The sequence below is a fragment of the Eleginops maclovinus genome, chromosome 7 (genome assembly GCF_036324505.1).
Source record: "Eleginops maclovinus isolate JMC-PN-2008 ecotype Puerto Natales chromosome 7, JC_Emac_rtc_rv5, whole genome shotgun sequence".
In the NCBI taxonomy this organism is placed as follows: Eukaryota; Metazoa; Chordata; class Actinopteri; order Perciformes; family Eleginopidae; genus Eleginops; species Eleginops maclovinus.
In genome coordinates this window covers 15,692,493-15,716,465 of record NC_086355.1, presented here as the reverse complement: position 1 = coordinate 15,716,465, position 23,973 = coordinate 15,692,493, and the positions used below count along the sequence as shown (strand labels likewise).

The 23,973-nt window shown below is 40.2% G+C and overlaps 1 protein-coding gene across 5 annotated transcripts in view; it reads right to left on the bottom strand.

The window, feature by feature from the left end:
• Positions 1–20,914, bottom strand: part of epha3 (eph receptor A3) — a 94,619-nt gene extending 73,705 nt beyond the window's left edge. For 4 of the 5 annotated variants that reach the window (XM_063887642.1, XM_063887640.1, XM_063887641.1 and 1 more), the window contains exons 1-3: positions 20,787–20,914; positions 13,005–13,069; positions 3,468–4,128 (exon numbers count right to left, since the gene is read on the bottom strand). In XM_063887642.1, coding sequence (XP_063743712.1) covers positions 3,468–4,128; positions 13,005–13,069; positions 20,787–20,880 — 820 coding nt within the window. In that variant the 5' untranslated portion in view covers positions 20,881–20,914. Of the gene's footprint in view, positions 1–3,467; positions 4,129–4,988; positions 5,411–13,004; positions 13,070–20,786 lie in introns of those variants that run through there. The other variant, XM_063887643.1, reaches the window with a different exon arrangement.
• Positions 20,915–23,973: the final 3,059 nt, after the last annotated feature.

Genomic DNA, 23,973 nt, shown 5'->3' with positions numbered 1-23,973 from the left:
CAAAGTCAGACAGAATGCATGTGTCCTTTTGAAGGCGCCACAGAAAACTCACCCTCGCTTTCACAAACATTTCTGGCTATACACACAAACACAGACAAATACACAGCCAAGCAAGATAATGACAATCTAATACTAGAGTGTATTCTATTAAAGCCCTTAAACACACTTTGGAGTCTGTGTAAACAAAGGCAACTGCTCTCACACTCTCTAACTTCCTCCCCTGCTAACACACACACACACACACACACACACACACACACACACACACACACACACACTCACAGTCATGGAGCAGAAATTAGGTAAACAGAGGATGCTTCTTGGAGGGATTTCGGGAAAAGGAAACAAAGCATGAAATATTCAACGGAGGTGCTCCATCCACATCTGATTTAGAACAGTCAAAGCCAATAACGCCCAATACAAACATTTTATTCAGAGTCTTAAATCTACTTCAAGGCTGCTGCCTGACAGCCTGCATATTTAATTACTACATTATTAATTTGTGGCCCCGGTTCAATTACATTTTGTTTTCATTCTTTAGTAAAACAACAATTTATGGAAAAGTATCCAATTATGAATAAGTTCTGTTTGTTCAGCCAGTTCAATAATGAACCAACAACCTTCTCTGTGGGGTGAAATATGACATAGTATGTTTGGGGCCCAGTTTGTGTCCAGGAAATGTAAATACTTATACATCTGTTTCTTTCTGTTTTATCTGGCTGTAGCGCTGTAAATATGTTTTCATCTTTCTCTCTATCTGCCTGTTCCGTGACCTAACCCGCATGCACTCATCGATCTGTTAACACAGAGGGCCTGAAGAGTGAACTGCGTGTTGGGGCCCCCGACGGCTGCACGCGGGGGCTGTGGGGGCCTGTTGGTGCAGCTGTCCCACTCCAGGGTAACATAAGACCTTATTAGAGTCCATTAGACCTCTCTGAAACTAATAAGAGATTGTCAAATACATCCAAACATTCACACAATTCACAGAGAGACAGGAAGTAAATGGAGGGTGGTATGGAGGGGGGCAGGGGTCTGCCATTTGTCTACATAAGGTCCTGTTCTTGTATATTACAAATGAACTCCCAAAATTGGGGGTGAAAATTAAATTGGTGTATTTAACCTACCCTAACACAATATATAAATGTCCCTATAATTGACTCATGTCAATTGGATAACATTTTTTAAAATGAATATAGACCAGGGACTACTCCAATTAAGAGCTACTCTAATGACTTTAAGGTTTTCAACACCATTTTTAGGGACAACATAAAGTTAAAACGATGATGGCATCAGGTTTTGTTGTCATTTTCGGCTACCATTTTAAATTCCTCTCAGTCTGTTTACTGTGTACATTTATCACCTGGCAGCTGCGACAAATATTCCTCGCATCTGGACAGTGAGACAGGCTGCTCTGCGGTCCACAGAGCCAGAAAAAGAGCTTCCCTTGGCCCTGACAGCAGGGGCTTGACCTGGGAGCCTGCCTTTGATCTTTAATTAACACTGGTTATGGCCCTGGAGAGGAGAGAGTTGATTAACATGGGAGCATTTAGGGCAAGGGACAATAACTAGGACTGCAAAGGCTAAAAACAAGCAGCATTTTTCTAAAAACCTCAAACACTTCCTTTTTTTTTTTTTTACTTTAAAGATAGTGTGGAACAGCCGCAGTGCAGAGGTGGCTGCTTTCAAATAGCAGCTGCATCTGAATTCTGAAGAAGGGTTAGGAGCAAACTGAGAAAAGACGAGCACATCTAGTGATATGGACCACAGGAAGTAGTCACAACAAAGGAAAGTTGAAGATTCATTGCACATATGGAGCTTCTCATTAGTGTTTTCTTACTTATCTTATTCAAATTACAGTATATATTATATATTGTAGTAATGTGCAAATTTTTACTTTAACCTCTTATGTCATATACATTTTTTTGAATTATATTTTATCCTGTTTACATTTTCTTATCTTTATATAAATGGGTTTAGTCTTTCTTTTTTTTTTTCTTTTCATACAGCAATTACCACACAACTCAAAGTATTCTGATCAATGGTGATGCTGTTTTCTCTTTGGCATGGTCAATCAAATCTACAGAGACATAAACAACTCAAGTATGAAGTAAACAAGTACATACCACTTTTGTTATTTCACTTCACTCTATAGTATTTGAAAACATGATGTGCTCTTACATACTGCAGAAACGCGCTTACTTGCTTTACTTTCTTTGAACCCGTGGGACACACTGGAATCACTTTAATGGAGCTGCTGCACTGGATGAGCTACTGCACAGATGCAAAACATCTTGTCGCAGGGAAACGCTGATGAAGTACTGCAACTGTAATTGATGAAAGCTGTTACGCTGGCCGCAGAAGCCACAAACACAGGAAATTCAATTTAGCTAAGTTTGTTAAATGATGTAGTTATCTTGTGTCTGTGCGCATACATGCAACCCTTTATAAAGAAAAGGATGAAAAATAAACATACTTTTGGGGAGATTATAACCCATTACACTGTTAATGTTAATCCCATTGGGAGGTTGTGTGCAGAGATGAAAGGCTCCTTGCGACACTTAACCTTTGAACCCACTGGTTGCTTGATCCCAGAGGGGCTATAAAAGTTGCCATGGGGCATTATTTACTAAATGTCCAAGTAGTTAAGGTGAAATAAAGTGAGATGGTGAGGAAAAAGGACATTCAAGGGACAATTACAATCAATAAACATGGAAAACAACTACATCTACGAGTAAAACCCTCAGGTTTTGCGTCATTTAAAGAGAAATATGTCCAAATGCTCAGCACAAGGACCAGAAAACATATTAAGTGACTTCAGTCAAGGAGAGATTTTGATTCTTTCTCAATAACCAGCTGGCAACAACTGAAGCCAGTCGCCCTGCAAAGCATGTGTGATGATGATGTCGCAGACAGTCTGAAAGAAAAAGGCAAAGCCAGGCCGCCAGACTTATACTTTTTGGCTTTTTCAACCACCTCCGAGGCGACAACAGACTTTGGGGCGAGATCGAGTATCTCCAGACTCCAACGTCTACTCACTCATGACTCCACCAACACCCGCAACCACCACTGCAACCATTCCATTATTCACCATCCACTCCTGCCTACTCCTTTCTTCTGGGTTATCAGTCCCATCCCTGCTACTCTGGTCAAGAGCTTCCAATTGCTAATGATGTGTGACACAGAAGATTACTATTGAACTACTGCACATTGCACATAGCATACTGTCCAACAGCGCAATGGGATTTATTGGGTTCTTTTGAAGGTACAGAATGACATACATAGAAAAACATACACACATGTATAGGTAGGGCAAAATATATTAGATGTTTTTGGCTGACAGACATGAAGTTTGAAGGTCTTTTCATCAAACACTTCTGCAAACTCTGCATTGTATCACAACATTTCAAACAAATAAAGAATGTTTGAGAGACTAGGAAATAAAGCGGATAGATAAAAAGCTGTCTTACTTTGGCAGGTGTTGCTTCTCTCCTCATAACCCGGGTTACATAGACACTTCCCGATTGGCACGAGCCACTCGCCCTCTGTGCTGCAGTACATTCGCGGAGGCTCCTCCTCTTTGGAGTGATTGACACATGACCCTTTGACCTCCACCAGCGACTGGGAGTCCATGGGCACCGTATCAGGGAAGGAGGCCAGATTCCTCACAGTGTTCGGGCACTTCTTGAAGTAAACCCTCACTGAAACCAAAGCTACACAGGCGCCCACGTCCTGGAACGCCAGGTAGAAGCCTTTCTTGGTCATAGGACCCACCTCGCGTACCTCAGTGTTCAGCTTGAGGATGCGATCTCCAAGGTCCATTTGGGTGAAACTCTCATCAGCGGCGATGGTGTCAATCTTAGTGTACTGGTGTTCTCTGAAGTGGCTGCCCTGGTCGTCGTCCGTCTCCTGGTAGAGGAGATTGAAGGTCTCCTTGCAGGTGCCCAACACCAGGGGGATGGAGTTGCAGTCCCTCAGGGTGAACTTCAGCTCCACGTAGATCTTTTGGGCCGACTGGCGAGGGATCCAATTGGTGCGAAGCCAGTTGTTCTGGCTATACTCCATCACGTTGCACACCTGGAAGGTCCTGATGGGAGTGTAGTGCTCATCCACCCCGCTGATCTCCTCCCACTAAAAAAAGAATGGAGACAAGGAGAGGTGGAAGAGAGAAAACAGAAGAAAACGAAGGAGCAACAAACAGAAGAGAGACAGGGATCCACGTGCAAGAGGGAAAAATCGAAGGTCAAAAGACAAGAAGGGTTGGAGAAAGCAGACAGTTAAAAGGAAAGGTATTTTGTATTTTCATCACAAAGGAAGTGATGAAAAGTCGGTAAAAAGAAGTGAGAAGATAAGAGGAGAAATGAAGGTGGAGCAAAGATATAGAGGTTAAAAAAGAAGAAAAAAGAAGCAGAGGAGGAGAGGTGAAGAGCAGGGAACGGGAAAAGGGAAATTTGGAGTCAGAGAAGGAGGAAGAAAAAGGAAAGGGGGGATAGCAGAGAAAAAAAATAAAGTTATCTCCAGTCTGTAAGCATTTACAGATGAATTATTTAGATACAGATTCACTCTTGCTGAATACTAAGCATCTAATAAACACTTAAGGGTGAAAAATCACACTACCAGATCTCTAGTAAATTACTCAAATTAATTAAAAGCAAACTTGCTGCATTAGCCAAATTTTCTCGATTAGTGCGCTGTGAAAATATCTTAGAGTAAAACCATGATTTTGATTTCCTATCTCCGTTCTACTTAATTTTGTGAAGCTGCTTAATTGCTTTTAAATATTAGCAGAAATCCTATAGTGTTTTTTTCCACCCTTTTACTAACATGTTTTTTTCTCTACAAGTGAGGACTTTCAAGCTGCAAGTCTTGGTTATTTGCATCACAGTACTACTGCTACTGAAGGAAACGTGCTGAATCCACTATGAAACAAAAGAAGCTACGAAGTATAGACAGATGTGAGTGTATACCAGGAACGTTCGTGTCTATCTTACATTTTCCCTCCACTGGGAGAAAGCAATGAGAGGAGAGGAGAAAAAGAAAGCGGGGTCATTCCTTTTGAATTGGACACAGCGGGAAGACTCATTGATCATGCGCTTTCGCTTCGCAGTCCAGGCAAATCAACAATGAATCGGAGCGATGATGAATGGGCAAACACCTGAAACACTGGGCTCATTGTGGTTAAAATGACAGTCATTAGAACGAATGGGCCTGAATGTGTAAATGGACGCTTTTTCTATTTTTTTCCGTGAAAATTCAGAATGAATGTATGCCTGAATGCTCTTTCTCCTGAGAGAGAGAAAGAGAGACGCTCTCTTGGTAAGTGAAACTGAATTATCGCTCCTTTCACTCAAGCATTAATGGAAACATAAACCCAAACACACATATACATTAACATAGGGCTCATGTGAAGTGTTTAAAGTCCCATAGCAGGCGGACACAGCAGGTGCTTTCAGCCTGAACACAGAAATTAATGACGAGCTAAGAAAGTCTAGGTTCTCTATTACATGTTTTTGTGTGTGTGTGTGTGCAGTGTGTGTGTGCGCGGTGTGTGTAGCACATCTATGAGAGTGAGGCGTTCAAGAGGCTCTCAGTCTGAAGGATGGCCACTTGCTTTTCATCTCACAGTAAAGTTAATGAAACACCCTTGAAAGAGAGAGAAAGATATTAAGGAATGGAAAAGTAGAGGAAGTAAAAGAGATAGAGCCGGGAAAAAAGTAATAGAAAGTAGGAGGGTGAGACAAAGTGAGAGGAAAATTGAAGGGAGAGATTCCATTGGTGTTTAGTCTCCCCGTCATTCTTTTCTTGGCGTCACCTCATTCATCAGAGTGCAGTGCAAGCTCTCTGTAGCTCTAACAATAACAGGGGAAAGTAGTGTGTCTAAAAATAAAGGAGATGAAGCTAATCTTAACATTTCACCTCGCTTTACTAATGACTTTAACAGCTAGACGCAAAATGTATGCAGACATAATGATGTGATGACGTGCTAGGAGATTTGGTGAAAGAACCTGACACCACCTAAAGCGGCGGGAAGAGAAGAGCTGCCACTAAGATTAGTGATTGTGTAGACATTATGTTTGATAAGACAATGTACTTACATGAACTAAATGAAAAGATAACATCCTAAACTCCTTCAGCTTCACATTTATAATGTCTGTCTTGGTTAAACACAGTCTTTCTGCTGAAACTGAAAGCAGCACAACCATTAATCATTGATTTTGAGCAGAGGTGATGTGTCACTGGATTAAAATGTCATACCAAAAATATTAAAATACCTGTTAAAAGTGCTCAATACAGAAATGTATATGTCTGGCTCCAAAACCAAAATATTTTCTTAACCGTAACTACAGTAAAGTGCTTCTGAACACCTAATCCTAACCTAAACCTTGGTAATACCTTTAAACTATTTTAAAGAAACACTATAGATCTTCTGCTATTGTTCCACAATGTGGTATGCCAGCTGCACTGCAGAGAAAGACTCCACTGGTTAAAATGGCACAGAAGATTGTGGGAACTGTGCACCCAAATTTGGACACAGTGTTTGCCAACTGTCCACAAAAAAAGGCCCAGCCCGCCCAGCTCACAGTCTGTTTGGTCCAAGGGTCATAAGGGTAAGCCATCAAAGCCACAACAAAAAACCTAAATAAAATAATTTATTTTGCATAGCTGTTGAGGACTGGAAATATCGCCAACCCCCACACTACTTCTAGTACACCATTAAAAGCTAACGTATGGTACATTACCATTTAATCATCTTCCTCTTACCATGTTTTTTCAATCACTGTTGGTCACTAAATGTTACCAAATGTTATTTAAGTTATATGTCTACAATGACAATAAAATGTCTTGTGTCTTGGTTAATCACAGTACATTCCCATACAACACACCCACATTCTCAAACATATTTTGAGAGAAACTTATCTTGGGTTAGAGAGGCAGTTTTACAGACGTGGTTAAGTTTGTGAATTGATACAAGGCAAAACTAACAAAAAAAAACACAACTTTGCTATGTTAAGTCAACAAAATTACTTGGTTTAGAGAGAACATTGTACAAATAAGTGTGTTGTTCACATTATTAATGTAGAAACTATACATTCAATTAATTCTAGCTTGACTTGTTATTTCACACAGTGCATGAACATCAACATTTAAATGAAAATGTGGTTTTGTTGTATAGCAACATAACGTTTAGGAGATCAGTACTGCAGTTTGACCAAAGTACTTAAACAAAACATTGTCACTGAACATAATCCAGGCAACACTCCAAATTGTAATACTCTTGTAATAAATGTCCACCCCAACACATTGGTTCTCTATTTATTCAATGGAAATAAATTAAAAGGACTTTGCCACGTTTGATTTTCCTTTACCCCTAAAAATGTAGAGCTACTCTGACAAAATTGGTTTCTAACGGAACAAGTGGCCTAAGGCTGGAGGGCACAGTGTGTGTGCATTACTGTCCATATGTCTGTATCGAGTGAAAAAGTGTGTTTGTGGGTGTGTGTGTGTGTGTGTGTGTGTGTGTGTGTGTGTGTGTGTGTGTGTGTGTGTGTGTGTGTGTGTGTGTGTGTGTGTGTGTGTGTGTGTGTGTGTGTGTGCGTGTGTGTTCTTTTGAACATGAACTATGTTTCACATGCCGTCCCGAGTATGAACATGTTGTGTGCATCTGTGCATCTGTGTTTCTGCATGAATTGGTGTGTGTGTATGTGCATAATACCCAGCCTTTGTAAGCAGATGTCTGTGAGAGCTGCAGGATTTATGTCTTATCCCTTTATGTACTTTCATGTCCAGCAATATGATGCAAACTGGGCTAAATCTAAAGTGACTGCGAGTGATTGCTCTCTGCTTTTAAGCTGTCTTTGGCAGGGGTCTGAAGTTTGCCGAACCCCAAACACACAGTTTAAAAATCAAACCCAGGTGTGTGTATGCGTCTTCACGTATGTATGCGTGTGTGTGTTAGGCATGCTATATCCTTTTCCAGAGAAGATGACTTGACTTGAGCAAGACTCTGGCAAAGTAAATCAGACCTCCACTATGATGTGAAGATGCCACTCTGGAGGATAGCATCAATTACAAGGAGCTATCCTCTTCCCAATCCCCAAACATTACATCATAAAAATGGGCTTGTTTTCTGTCCTTCCCTTGACAAGGAGGATAAAGGAGTGTGGAAATAAACAGAGAATATCTCAACATTATAATCCTGATTCAGAAAAACATCATGTTGGAGAGTTCTCAACGGACTGTAGGGGTATCAATTGTATGTACTGTATGTATATTAGAGTAGATCCAAGGTTTACCATGTTCTGCACATTGGGAAACATTGTTCATTGAATGCGGAAACATTTCAGGAACATAGTAAAACATGAGTATCTGGTTATCAAATTAAGATGTGTTTATGTTTTAGAGTTATTGTAATGATTGCATGATTATGTTTGTTTGCTAAAAACATTTTTTTTATCAATTGCTCCCAAAAGATCTCCTTTGTTTGGGAATGTGCCGGCGAAGTTGCAGACTGCAAAACACATGTCCCAAGATGGGTTTAGGATTTGTGAGAGCAGATTTGGATAGCCAAAATCATTTTCTTGCATCTGGAGTTGACTTTTCTTATTTAAAATTAAAATACAGAGGCCACATTTTTATCATTATAAATTCCCACTGTGAATATGTGAAAGAGTTTATGTGATGACCAGCATAAACAAAGTCTAAAGTGAGTACCCACCCTCTTTTTTTTCTCTCTCCTCTCCCTGCCCTCTAATTGATACATAACAACACGAGGACCCTATCCCAGTCCTGTTGATCTCTGAACCCGACCCCTGATAGTTACTGTTGGGGCGTAGTTTGGTGTGATCTCGCCACTGGTTTCTCTGATCCGTGCTGTAGGTAGGTGAAGCAGCTAAAGGGACAGTAAAATGGAGTGTCGTAACCTGATCTGCTCATATCATTGCAACTTCGGCAACAGGCACGTCTCAGAGGCACCAAGTCAGCACACCAGTTCACCCACTTCAAAGAAACGCAGGTCAATGGGAGTTAATGGGCCAGTATATTGACCAGTATAGGGTTATAATGTATTACTACCAAGAGTAGACATATTTAAGGAAGATTGCAAATGGGTGTCCTATGCTCTAAGGTTTAAAAGTTAGATTTATTTTTAAAGAGGGTGACAGCAGGGTTTGTTTACAACCTTGTAAAATGTTTTATTTCTTACTGGACTCTATTCTAGCAATTGTCATCTGTTAGAAAGTTATTTGGAATGGGAATGATGGCCAAATCTATATTCAAACAATAATTTGTGTAGAAATAATCTGGGTTTGAAAATCATTTTTCATTAAAATTGAAGTGCCAACAAGTACGCAGCTCTTGTGCTCCGTACAGGTCAGTGGGGTCACTGGCACGACAACTGTGGCATATCTGTCAGAGGACATTTCATCAGCCGGTCTTACCAAAGGAACACTGAATGCACACTTCACTCCTCCTCTTCGTGGTTTGAAAAGGCATCAAGCTTGAACTACTAATCCTTGTTCATGCTTTGCTCAAGGACACGTCAACAATAATGAAGGATTCTGGAAACAATACATTCCAAGAATCATTGCCTTTTTGTAGTTATGCTGAGGTCTGATATTTTTTGTAAGGGGGAATATCAACACATTTCCAGTACTAACGGGTGTATTTGATACCATTGTGATGTGTTGTCATGCTGTAAATGTTACCTCCGTTAAAATGTTTGCATCAGCTGGTCTTACCAGGAAGAAAATAACTATTAATACCCTTTAAACGTCACCCTCTTATTCCTCCTCTATGGTCCTTTGCCCTCCCTACTAATCCTCGTTTATGGAAGGGCTTTTCTCTGTACTCTCTCTCTGTCTGGGGGGCAGGGGACGCGTTTTATGCTGGTCAGGCTGATTTCCCAGATGGGGTAGCAGCAGCGTATGGGGGGCTTTAAGAGCCCATGGGTGACTAAAGAAGTTGAAACAGAAATATGTACTCTGACAGCACACTTAAACACAGAAAGCTGTCTGACTGAAGTGGTGGACATTGTCCACAATATAAAAAGCTGTGCTATTATTCTGTGTATGGGCCCCCCACTCTCCTCTTCCAGCCCTTAGAATTGGAATGTTAGATGTGAATGTGTGTGTTAATATTTGGTATTATTGCTGACAGATTATGCGGAGTTCACACACTGCGACTGCTGGCTTTTTTCTAGGATGTCAAGCAATTTTATGAGACACAATAGCTCTGTCGATGGCATTGTTACTTAGCTTTACTAGAGTCCTGCGGAGACTGAGACGATGCATGAAAAAAATGGTATATTGTCTATCCAATAGGCAAATCAGATGAATTGATCGATTGGGACAATTGAATGCCTTGAATGAGTTGAATGAGTTCAATAAGCCAATCAAGTTGCTCGTTCCATTGGGACAACCAAATGACAGGATCCAATGGGCCAATCAAATAATTTAATACAAATGGCTAATACAATTGATCTATCCAACACTTAAATCTTTGATCAAGCTGGCCAATCAAATAAGTAAATCAAGTATATCCAATGGACCAATCAAATCACTCACTAAAATGGGCCAATCAAATCCTTCAATCCAGACAAATTGAAGAATACATGGTATATTTAATAGTTGTATTCAACATCAAAAATGGTTTTAAAGAAGGATGGCAGTGAGCAAACCAAACTGCACATTGTGAATTATTACTAGCTGAGCCACCAGAGTATTGGAACTCTATTCCTCCTATTGGTTCCTATTAAAGTTGACTTCATTTTGTTTTGGCCCAATAATTCTATTTGGTATGCACAGCCAGTGTCTGGGGTGTTGGTTTGTTGCTGAAGAATGCTCTCAAAGAACACAAGAATGTAATCTCTAACACTCTTTAGTCTTGTGAAATACTAAGCCCCCTGGACACTTCTCAGCAATCAGCCTGCCTCCCAGACAGATAACGGTATATGTGGATCACACACACTCCACACGAAGACACACACGTTCACACGTACACACACTTGTCAGTCTGCTTGTGGCCCTGGAGTGAACAACCTGGGGAAGCTAAGCTCTTAATTTGTTCTGACCGGAGCACGGTGTGTCTCGGTAGGCCAATAGCTGCGGCCTCTCCATCAATGTGAATGAGTGTTTTGTGTGTGTATGTGTGTGTGTGTGTGTGTGTGTGTGTGTGTGTGTGTGTGTGTGTGTGTGTGTGTGTGTGTGTGTGTGTGTGTGTGTGTGTGTGTGTGTGTGTGTGTGTGTGTGTGTGTGTGTGTGTGTGTTTGTGTGTGTGTGTGTGAGAGAGAGGGCTCAGTGCCACTGCCACATTATGAGAAATCATTTGTGAGCAGCAGTCTCCCAGGGCAGGCTGCTTATCGGAGCGCAGTCAGTGGATGACGTGAGTAATTACAGATGATTCACCTTGAGGACTTGATCATCAGTAATATCTCTCTCTCTCCCTCATCCTTTGCTGTCCTTCCCTCTTCCCTCTTCTCTTTCTTTCTCTTCCTCTCTCTCTCTTTCTCCCTTTTTCTGATCCTCTCCTTTCCCCTCTCGTTCTGGAGTCATTCTCATTTAATTCATTGGCTTCTATTCTTGCTGCATTTTCCTGAACTGTATAACCACACACTTTTCATCTGAACTCATTGAAAGCAAATCACTTGAAATAAAGCAGAGCTCACTGTGAACACTGCAAAACCTCCGCCACACATTCCTAAGTCCAGCGCTGGATCAAGTCCCCGATATTGGTATACGCATATTCCTACATGTGAATAACTCATATCAGCACAACATCAATCTCTTCCTTTCAAATGGTCACGCTATTGTTTTGTAGCCTGCAATTGTTGTCTGACTAAATGACTTTAAAGGGCATGCTGCTTTTTTGTTTCTTCTTTTGGGTCCTTTTTTCTCATTATGGTTCTAACTCAAACGATACCAGCGCTGTATATGGCTGAGGGAAACAAGGTTTGGCAGCTCCACGGGACAAATGACTGGATTACCTTAAGCCACTGCCAAGGAGTAATTCTAACACTTAATAAAGAAAAAAAAAAGTAGGAAGTGTGTGTGTGTGTGTGTGTGTGTGTGTGTGTCAGTGGGCCAGCCCTTAGGCTCAGTTGTCTAACTTGCTAGGCAAATAAACACTGAGGGAGAGTCCACTGGAGGGGTAGCAGAGAGAGGCTTATTTCTTTTCAAATGTTTGAAACTTTTGTTGCTGCATAATTGCTAGTTGTTTTTTGTTTTGTTTTAAAGCTGTACAATTCTCAGATGTTATTATATTGTTTTGTTGTGGTGGATAAAAATAATAATTTCATCACCAAATATAGTGAATGAAAAATATAAAACAGAGGCCACATCCAGAAGTGCAAACTTTGTCAAGAATTTCCTAATATCCTTTTGTTTAATGTTTATGTATTAACGCATGACACTGACAAACTTGGAAAATGTGTATTAAATGAACAGTGTTACAGCATGTGTGACGGACAGAATGAGGTGGTGCGTGTTTTGTACAACAAATGGATTAACGATCCATTGGATCAATGGATTTAACTGAAATCCCAACAATGGCATTATTATGTTTACATGCAACATAAGGAAGATTCTATCTGTTGTTGATGTAATGTTTACTTAAAAGGGGCTCATCTACATTCTTGTGTGGATGCGTTAATGTCTAGAACCTAAAATCTTTTAATGCCTTAATCTTTCTTAAAACAAACGCAAACTCAAGCACACAAACACAGAGTACATTCTCCCTTAAGCATATTGACCATATGGCGAGCCCCGAATGCTTCACCCTTTAACCTAAGAGACGGAGAATGGACAACAAAATGTCTAAAGAAAAAGTGGGTTAATCTGCACTTGACTCAATGGGTCAACATAACATAATGAGAACCACAGGAGTTTGAAAATCCGGATTTCATGTAGTGTGACGTTGAATCCAACATCCAATTTGTGTTGCTGGATCTGCCCCCCCAAATGTAAGCACGTTCAGACATGATGTGGGTTAATGTAGAGACAGAGGATACTCACCCCATGCAGTGGGTAGGAAATCCATCCCAACTCCCCTTGGCTTGCTTTAGAGTCTAACAGGTTGACTGTGGAGAAGGAGAGGAAGAGAAAACAAAGAGAACATGAATGTCTAGTCCTTGTTAGCCCCAATTAGTTTTCTTCTATTCCCACAGGGGGGATCACCAACGAGCAGTGATCATGACTTTATTGACGCAGCTGCCACACACACACACGTGTGCCACCCATATCACATGCTAGATAAAATTGAGCGGCTTCCTTGTATTGCATTGTGAAGAATTGAAGCAGAAGTTTGCTAGCTACAACACACAGATCCTGAAGTGACATTGAACTGAAGTAGAGTACGCATTATTATTTTTTTTTGTCTTACAGTGTTAAACCCTTTTTCTATTAAGAACACACAAACACACACACACACACACACACAAATGGAGATTGGACTGGTACCAGGTAAAGCAATACTTCATCAGTTTCCGATGAAATCGCCAGTTTCCAAGGTGGTCAGAAATGCGATTGGTCATACTGAAAGTAAAGTATAACTCAGTTTATAATGAAAGGAAATACGAGTTGCACTTACAATTCATTCACATCAAACAGAAAACCAAGATGCAAAGAGAAAAATATCTTTCTAAGAGATGGAACATGACAAATCAGAAAAGGAGCTTTTAAAGAGTGATTGGGTTTCTTACGGTGAACATATGTTGAATATGCCAAAGTAAAAGTACGAGAGGGTTTAGGATGAGGAATTGGGCCAATTTAGATTATGTTTACCAACCCTTTATATACAACGGCTAAATGAACTCTAACAAAGATAGTCTTCCTCAAAAATTGAATAAATGTGGAACAACTGTTTACATTTTTAGTATGTTCACATGGCAGTGGTGAGAATTATTGTCATTGTATACAACTGTCAGTAGTGACATATAGAGACATGGATTCCCCACTTCCCCACACAGAAGGCAAACTGTTTTTTTATCACCAGATTCTGTTTGAGGTCATCATAAAGCAAAGGTTAAATGCAGCTTGGGAACAATTATAATTTGAACAAATTAACAGAAACAGTATTTTGCTACAAAAGAACTAGGGGAAATAACTTAGAAATATTCATAATAAATCAATTATATGTTGTTTGTTATTTATTTCATTGTTTCTACCAAACAGAACCCAGACAAAACTAACATTATGCCTTGCTTTAGTTTGAGATAAACTAAATTAACTAGTAAGCGGAAATGTAAAATACTGAGACCATGGTTAGAAAGAGGATGGCTTTATTATTTTTAATGTATTTCTTTTTTTTGGTGCAGATTGTTTAAGGTATGCTAAAGTAAGTCGTGTTTATTTACTGTACCATATTTTTTGTAATCACCAAAAACACATGAACTTTCATGTCAGTGGGATTAATAACATGTTCACCGAGCGGCCTGCATGAAAAAGCAGAATATAAATAACCTGCCACAGTAAACAGATGGTAAAACAATATAATTGCATTGTTCCATAGGTCTCTTACTTTAAGCTTGAGCATGAAACTGACTCAACCCCTTCCTCATCCTGCTGAAAACAACTCAGTCCACAGCTCAACACACACAAACAAGTGTACACTTACACACACTTACCCAAGCGAGTGTATACACACATAACAAAGTGAAGCAGCAGTGCAGTCAGGCCCTGCAGCTGTAACTCTATTCACTGTAAAATATGATGAATACAATCTCCCTGTACTCTCCCATTCAAAGCTTCACTAAGCAGGAGCATACACATCTCCAAACACAGCTAAAGAGAGTGTTTGTGGGTCATGAAGGACTGCTGTTGTACTGAGAAAACTATTTCAGTCAAACAAAATGAACCCCTCTCAGCAGGGAAAACCGAAACTCCAAAGAAAAGTGAATTTGCCAGTCAAAGTAATTGTTGTTTCACACTGGAACAAGGGTTGAGATAGAAATCATAATTTTCTTCAGGCAAGTCTGATAACTATCAGCCAGTGTGGCAAGAAAAGCGCCTGAAAGGGAAAACGGAGAAAGGAAGACACACACACACACACACACACACACACACACACACACACACACACACACACACACACACACACACACACACACACACACACACACACACACACACACACACACAGTGTGACTTAATATCAAATTCCAAACTGAGAAAGCTTCTGAATTGAAGCTCACCTGAGCTGTATCCATGCTGAGCCACTCAGCCAGTTGAGTGGCAGTAGACACGTTCCTATTAGAGTCTAATGAAGCTATCTGTTCATGTCAGATAATAGCAGCTCAGCATCCAGGGCCATTGCTTCCAATTTACATTTCTCAACGAGCCGAGCCCACCACTCAAATTGAGCCAAGCGGGGGAATTTGAGAGCAGAAAATTAGACGGCTCTCATATTGCAGGAGGGAAAAAAAAAAAACCCTCCAGCTGCACTTGGCTGGGGAAATCAGCACCCACACACAATCATACACACATTCACAAATGCATGCATAAACACTGGTACACAGTCACTAAAAACACAAAAAGCACACCAAAGGATGCGCCCTATCCAAGAAACTAGAGCAGTTAACACACAATAAAATACATAAATGTGTGCTAACATGTACCAAATAGAAGAACCCGCTTCCACTCACAATGAAAAATATATAAAAACACACAAATACACATGGAATGTATGTATATACTATGCCTGATGCTCACCAAAACACACTTCCCTAGACATGCGCACTTGAATAACGCACAAAATAAGAGCATACACAAACAGTCTTTCTCACTTTCGCTCCCTCGCACACACACGCACGCACGCACGCACGCACACACACACCCACACACACACACATACACACACACATACAGTCGGTTAGCAAGCTAGCGTCAGCCAAGCATATAGCCCCTGCCCCATCAGGGAGTGCCTCTGAACGGGAACTAGGAGTATTAATAGCAAACTGAGCCAGCCAGTCTGGGAGGGAGCAAAAAATCGCAGAGGTAGAAACAGGTGAATCAATACACAGACTCATACCTACTGGCCAACAACATTAAGTCGCCCACACACAAAAAAACTGACCCTGATAAACCCTTAAGTATGAGAAGACTCCATGCCACAGGCAGCTAAAATGTCCTGCGAGGTTTCATAAACTGATGGGAATGCATGCTGTATACTGTATCACCAAGGCAGTAAATATAATGAGCATCTTGCAAATAGATTAAGAGACTTGTCATGTAACTATGCCTTTTATTCCAATTGCTAGTGACCTACTATCGCTTGTCATAGCATATGTTGAAATATTAACAGGAAACATTGGAGCAAAGATGTACAGGGGGCCTAAGTTGATGTCTATGTTCTCATAATTTAACAGCTAAGCTAACCATTAATAGGTAGCAGATACTTGAATTCAATACCCCCTCACCTCCGGTAAAATATGATGATACAACAAAGGAAAAAGAACGATTCACAGCAGATGGAAATGTAATCCTCAGCCACAGTACAGACACAATTAAAATGTGGGATGAGCGCACAAGAAGAAGCTGTCAGTCAGAGACACTGGGCTAGAATCAACACATGGCTTGATCAGTAAAGAGGAGAACCTTCCATATGGACTAAGTCACTCCACTCAGAATAGATGGGGCTATATTAAAAAAGTTGCATGCAGATGATGGTGTAATATCACCCTGTAGTAAATGGCTGCAGCCTGGCTGTGTGCTTGCAGGTTGGCAGGCCGCAGTAGAGGCAAAGCAAGGCGACTTGCGTCTGTGTTAAAGGGTGAAGTGTTCACCTCCCATTATGAATTATTCAAGTGCAGAGTCGCTCTGTCTGATGTTGCTGCTGCTGCTGCTCGCCCAACCCCTCTGCCCCCATTCCCCTTTCTTTTTTCTTTCTTTCTTTCTTTCTTTCTTTCTTTCTTTCTTTCTTTCTTTCTTTCTTTCTTTCTTTCTTTCTTTCTTCTTTCTTTCCTTTATTCTATTTATCTGTCTTTATTGCTTCTATACCCATATACCTTCTACTTTATATGCATTAACACAAATAGATTTGAACACTTGAATAAGGGTTTACAGCACCTCTTCACACAGTCTGCATAATCTAATATCCCTACAAAAAAGCCCACATACACTCAAACACAACAAACACACGCAAACCGTCTTTAGTTTCTGAATTTGAAGCCTAAAACAGATGCTGTTAAATTGAAGATGACACTCCATCTTCAGTTCAATGTTGGGCAAAAAAACATAGGGATATAGCAGAGATGGTTTATTTTTAAAGGAGGGGCATGTGTAAGCACATTTCCTGCACCTCTGAAAGGTACCATCGCTCACGAAAGCCCATCCGTCCCAGCGGGACTGCAGCGACGGGCTCTCCGGGCCAAGCCTCCCTACAGCCGGCTAAAAATACACGAGGCCTCCCGACGCCCGCAGCGGGCCAACATCACACCACCAAGGCACGCAAAGGGGACTCGCTGCACCACAGCTAAGGAAACTCACAACTGTGTTTCTGTATTGTTTTCGATAAATATGGGGGGAAATATAATATTTAATATCTGATATGTAAAATGTGCCCAAAGTTCTAGTTAATGCATCCGCGCCAGCAAATGAAATTATCAGGGATTTCCTCTGCATTTCCTTCAACAGTCCCCCAAAGTTTTATACACGATCTTAACGACCTAATGAAAGCCAAACAGATTTTTTTTTAAATGTTGTTGGAGGCACGTTGCCAAGAGGGAGCACGAGATTGCACCTCTAGGTTGCTTATAAATGGGAAGGGAAATAATAAAATAATGAGACGAATTCCCCATCATCCCATCACAGATGAGGTTTGTTTTCCATGGAGTATATTTGTCTTTACATGCTATACGTAACAAATGAATTAATGTATTCCAAGTTAAGTCTTTTCAAGTTTGCGAACAGTCTTTCGTAACTCTGAAAACTGCTCTATGATCTGCTGCGTGTTAACAGGCGAGATTTGATCGGCATAAGTATGTCGGTATAAAATTAAAATCCAGTATAACTTTCATTTTCACTCGTGTGAAAACTGACGTAGGTTTTTCGACCCATAAGTCTAATTATGAATATTAGAACAATAATTGTTCTATAAAAATAAGAAAATGCACACTCCCTGGCACGTTTAGTGACTTTTAATGTGAATTTTACAAAGTGAATAGGCTACATCTAAAATCGTGTATACGGTGGTGGTGAAAGTTATAACTTTTACTATGTTCCATGAGGATAATGTGGACCAGCTCAGGGAGTTTATAACTTTATAATCTGCTTCATGATTTCTTGCTACGGTGAAGACAACGACGAAATATCTGACCTGTGATCGAGGCAGGAAAGTGGAGCAGAATCAGATTTATAGGGCAGGGTGATCCATGTGGAACAACACTGTTAAACAGTTCAACCGGACAAGATAAGCAGCTTTATCTTTTTATAGGGTCAATATTTGCAGTGTAGCAGTCTGTATTAATTTGTATACAATGTGGAGACGCAGCAGCTCGATACTGACACTCTCCGGTAGATGTACGTTGTAAGGAAGGTGAATTTAATTACCTGATATGGTAGGCTACTTTCTCATTTTTAAAGATAGCAGTTTTATGTTTTACTAACTTGCAGATTATTGGTGGACTTTTTCTTTCTTTTTTTCTGCCTAACAAGTTTCACAAATGTGTGTGTGTGTGTGTCTCTCTCTCTCTCTCTCTCTCTCTCTCTCTCTCTCTCTCTCTCTCTCTCTCTCTCTCTCTCTCTCTCTCACACACACACACACACTCACACACACACACACACACACACACACACACACACACACACACACACACACACACACACACACACACACACACACTCTCACACCGGCAGAGTGTATATTTTCTCAGGGGTGATGTGTATTTTATGCGGTTGTGTTTCTTTGTTCAGTGCTGGAGTCACTGCTACTATATCCATCAGCTTTATACCTCATTAAACTACACTTACACCTAACTAACTGTAATAACTGTAAAACAACTAAAGTTTCTCGGGGCAAAGGAAGTTCACGTGAACAGATTTGCTGTAGGCCACTTGACCTTGATATAGTCACTTTTACTGAATTGAACACACTTTTTTTCAAGATTTCCAATGTTTTCATGTCTAGAACCATGTATAAAATGTACCGATATCTTGCATTCACATCTACGCAGAGCAGATGCTTCTTTACAACGTGGCAAACAAAGATAAAACTGTAAGCAAGGCATTTTTTTGTTTTATATCAGATGAACACACAACAAACATTTTCTTTGAGAAACCTCACGTTTGACAAAGAAACCTGTACATATATGTAACTCCAGAGGGATGGTTATTTCTTGCAGGAGTTCCTATTCATATTGGCTATAAACTAACTAAAATGTCGGTGGCTAAGGAGTAGCCTATGGTTTGGATAACTTTCCCTTTCAATAAGACAATGTTAACTCTTCTGACCTACAGACTAAAACTTTACAAACTTATTGTATAGCCCCTTTTATTGTATTAGGGACATGGTTCAGTGACTTCATTTCTGTCCCTGAACATGTAATTAGAGAAGCGTAGGTAGATTACCCCTACTAAAGGCTCATTCAGATTCTTTTAATTACTGTATTGGTCTCAACGTTTAAATCACTCTAACCTACGATCGTTCAAAATGATTCAGAGATTTCAGAATAAGGACGACATATGCATTCATGTACAGGGAGAAATGTATTTATTCTTCTTTGTTTTCTTCTTTTTAACAGGGAATAACTGAGTCTAGTCCTTTAGACAGTTTGACCCACATCTTACCTAAAAATGTATTCCTCCCTCCCTGTGGGCAGTTGTAACCTTTACAGGACTCGGGAAACCTTTGTGTGCCATTGCTTTTTACTTTGAACCCGGTACAAAACACACCATGACAAGAATGCAGGACAGGGCGTGAAAGTAGCAATGTCAAAAATAAAAAGTAATAGAAAGTTGAGCAAATAAAGAAGGAGACCAGTTGACTTGTTTTCCCCGCAGTTTCACGTGTTTGAAGAAGCGGCAGCTGAAAGTGAAGCGGTCTATCTTGTTGTGGGTTTAAAAATATTGCCACATGCTTACAGTCACCGAAACTTGCAATGGAAATACAATAAATCAAGTCGTTTGCCCAGTTGTCATTTTTCATCGTTTAAATGTATCCTCCTATTGAAATATAATTCCATACACACGTATAACACCACTTCAAACGACAGACGGTTTACATAGCAGCCCACGAGTCAACTGTTTTGGATGTATTCAGGTCAGATACGTAAAAACAAACATCTGCGATTTTACGCACTATGAAATTTTGCTAATCTTCTATTTATTGCTTTTAAATTGGGCGAGACTGATAACGGAACTGGGGCGTCCACCCCAAATGGATTGGCTAAAACAGACCAACATGCACTTCAAATGGAAACACGGTCAGGGAGTTTCTTTATGTGTCTACGCTTCCTAATAAATCTGCGATGTTCGCTGTCTCGCCATCGCTCAGTTCACTCATCCCCATTTAAACAACTAATAACGCCCCGTGAGCGAGATTATCCGTATTCAGGCTACACCGTCTGCCTTGTTAAGATCTACTTTTAAGTTTATTATCTAATTATTCTCTAATAGTGTTTATAACCTCGCTCTCCGTGATACCTCAGTCACCCCCATGCGCTTTCTTTTATGTTGTTATTGTTATCAGAATAATTTGGACAGTTGAAGTCCGCGGTGAGCGCACGGTCTGGCCGCGATGTGTGCCGTATATAGCGCACCATTTGCACACACATAAACACCGCAGACTGAGAGTTGACTTACCTTCATTAGGAGGGTAGATGATAGCAAACGTAGGAATAACGCAGGACAATAAAATATGTAAAATGAAAAGAAGTGATCGCGGATTGCAATCCATGGCAGCGGATCAGAGGTACATAACTCCATGAAGCCACTGACTGATATGAGAGCGTCTCCTCTCCACGCAGCTTTCTCCCTCTCCCATGCTCTGGCTCCCTCTTTTCCGCTGGGTCCTACAGAGTCGGACAGACAGCAAAAACACAGTGCTCAAGTTCACCACAGGTCACTTTAGATCCTCTACCACGGACGTCTTCCTGACAAATTCAGTTATTCAGCATTTTTTCACAGCCTGAGTCAAAGCAAAAGCGTTATTTGATTCACTAAAATCGGGTGCAGGAACTTGGTAGAAGCAGTAGGGAATAAAAGTGTAACACCATACGTTCCTGAGACCTATAACTCAATCTAATTTACCAAAAATATTTCCATTCAGTATTTTTTTAATGTATTTTTTTATTCAAAATGTAATTTAGTTAAAACTAACATTTGCTTTGACTAGGAGTAGAAAATATGTGCCCGATTATCACATCAGAGTATCACCTTGGCTTTATTTGGCCCAACTTCAATTACAGCAGCTCATTCCAGGATCCACAAGCCTTTATTAGAAGTGAGTGTAAATCAGATTTACTTAACAGCCAATAAGAGTTTTTTTTCAAACAAGACTTTGGGAAAGTCAATAAGAGCCTGATGTTTTTAATAAAGCAGCCAAAGGTGGCCTGCGTTTTTGAATCTTACAGAGAGAACATCTTGGTTTTATTTTAGACTATGGAGCAAACCAATATTGAGCACTTGCTTTACATGAATAAACTGGAAAAGCCAGCAGAATCCTTTAATCCAGACTTTGTATTCAACAACGGGGAGAAGTTTCTAAATGTATTGTGGAACAAATGGAACCCAGTTGTTTGATTTGGTCTGACACAAATGATGCAAAGTATACAGTGAGTTTCTTTGAGAGGCAAAAATATGCAAACATTATTATTTGTCATGAATAACTTATTTTTTGTTCCAAAACATCAGTTTCTATGGCGCATTAAAGATCTACCTTTATGTAAAAATACATATTTGTATTCATGTTGATATGCTATTCCCATGTTTCTGAAGTTGTATTCATCATGGTATGAAGGATCACATAATTTGCTTGCATTTGGGTGTAGTGTGTGTATTTTTTCTGAGAAGGCCATTAGGGGCCCCTGACACCACAATACTTGATCTGCACTGAAAGGCTGGGGTGGCAGTGTAACGCCCGGGCCCTCGCTGAGATGCCAGCTGTTGTGGTGGGGGGTTGGAGACTGGAGGTTGGGAAGGCATCTGACGTATGGGAAAAGTTAAAAGCACATAGCACACCCAAGCCAACGACACAGCCTCACTTGGATTTGCACAAACTGCTACCAAACTTTAATTACTTTTTAATTCCCTCAATGTAATTCATAGCACTGTGGGCTGCAGCAGGAGGTCACAGTTAGAGATAAAAAAAAGAAATGTCAAAAGAAATTCTTCTTGAGTTGAATAATAAAATAAGTTATGTTGTGAAAAACAAATTAATTGAAATTACTTTAATGTTTGGGATTATTCCAAATCTAAAAAAAACAACAAAAAAAACATGGGTGTGCCAAAACTCTCATTGTAACTAATGCTAATCAAATGCTGCAACTGAATGAATTTAATGAACTTTTGAGAATGATTACACATTTGTGACAGAGTAAAACATATTGCAACATTTGCCGAAATGTTTCTAAGCCTATGCAAATTAGATATTACACTTTAAAACAGCTACATGTTTGGAGCACAGCTTTGCCGTGCTGCATGTTCATGAAGAAAACCTCATTATTTTTCTTGGTTGAAATATAAATTAGCAGGGAGTTTGTTCAAAAGTCTTTTAAAATTAACTGGGGCATTTCACAATGCATTTAAAATCAGAATCAGAATACCTTTAATCTTTTAGAACAAATGACTCAACAGCGAACTCGGAGCACTGTCTAACTCGGAGAGATTTATTAGTCTCAGGTCGTCGATGGATACATTGAGGAATGATGCCGGGAGTTCTCTGGCCAAGTTATTAAGAGGCTGTGGCATGTGGATTTACAGCAGATTTTAGACATGCCAGCCTTCGTCATACATCATTTTCTACATCCCACTAATTCACTTATTACACACTGAAAAAGATTAATACTTGAGGCCCCGCAGCTAACAATCAATTCAGAGCTGGTCGTTCTGGACTTTTAGTTTACAGATATTATGAAGATGTTTAAATCGAAAAGGTTTGGAGAAAACAAAAGTTTATTTCATATTTGTTAGAATTATAAACAGACTGGACATAGGAAGAGAAAGGAAACATGTAGGATTTGTTTTGAATGTATTATTCTTTATTTGAATAGTATTACATCTTACATGGAGTTTTGCCACAAATTACATAAAAATGGCAAATGAACAATAATTAATGTTGAAAAACAGAGTGACAACTAACGAAGAAAAAAGTGACCACACCCATTACACATTTTCATTATTACAGCATATGATCATATGGGGACTAACAAAAAAACGTAAGTCAAACATAATCAGTAGTAATTGTTTTCCTTCAGTCATCTAAAAGGCGCTGTCACTGCGTTGTTGGTCAATACACTTAGAAGTTAGTTCAGACTAATTGTTGGAAATCTGTTTCTGATTGTGGTGAACTGGAAAAATGCGATGCGTCCCTCCCGTCTATCCGCTCCAAAAATGTTTCCCTCTCAATGAGCGCTTGTCCATTCTTGAACGCTTGCCAGTGGAACAATCCAGTATGAGATGGAGGAAAATATTGATTTAGAGCCTCGATTGTAAGTCATGATGCGTCCCGACATGGCTGTATAGGGCTTCGAAATCTCAGAACAGATGTTGTTTAGGAGCCTCTTTGAAGCTACCATGGCCGGGCCTTCTTGCACAGTAACATACAAACAAACAAACAAACTGCTCGCTGTCAGTACCCTCTTCCTCCCTGTGGTTCTCAGACGGCACATTCCTCCAGACTCACAGCCTACAGAAGGAGGAGAAGCCAGCGGGCTGCTGGCATGTAATACTATCCCCCCCACACCAAACATCATAGCAGGGACGCTCTCTTACCACTGCCAGCAGCACCACCACTCTGCACCCTTTCCATCCTCCTTTTATTTTGCTGCAG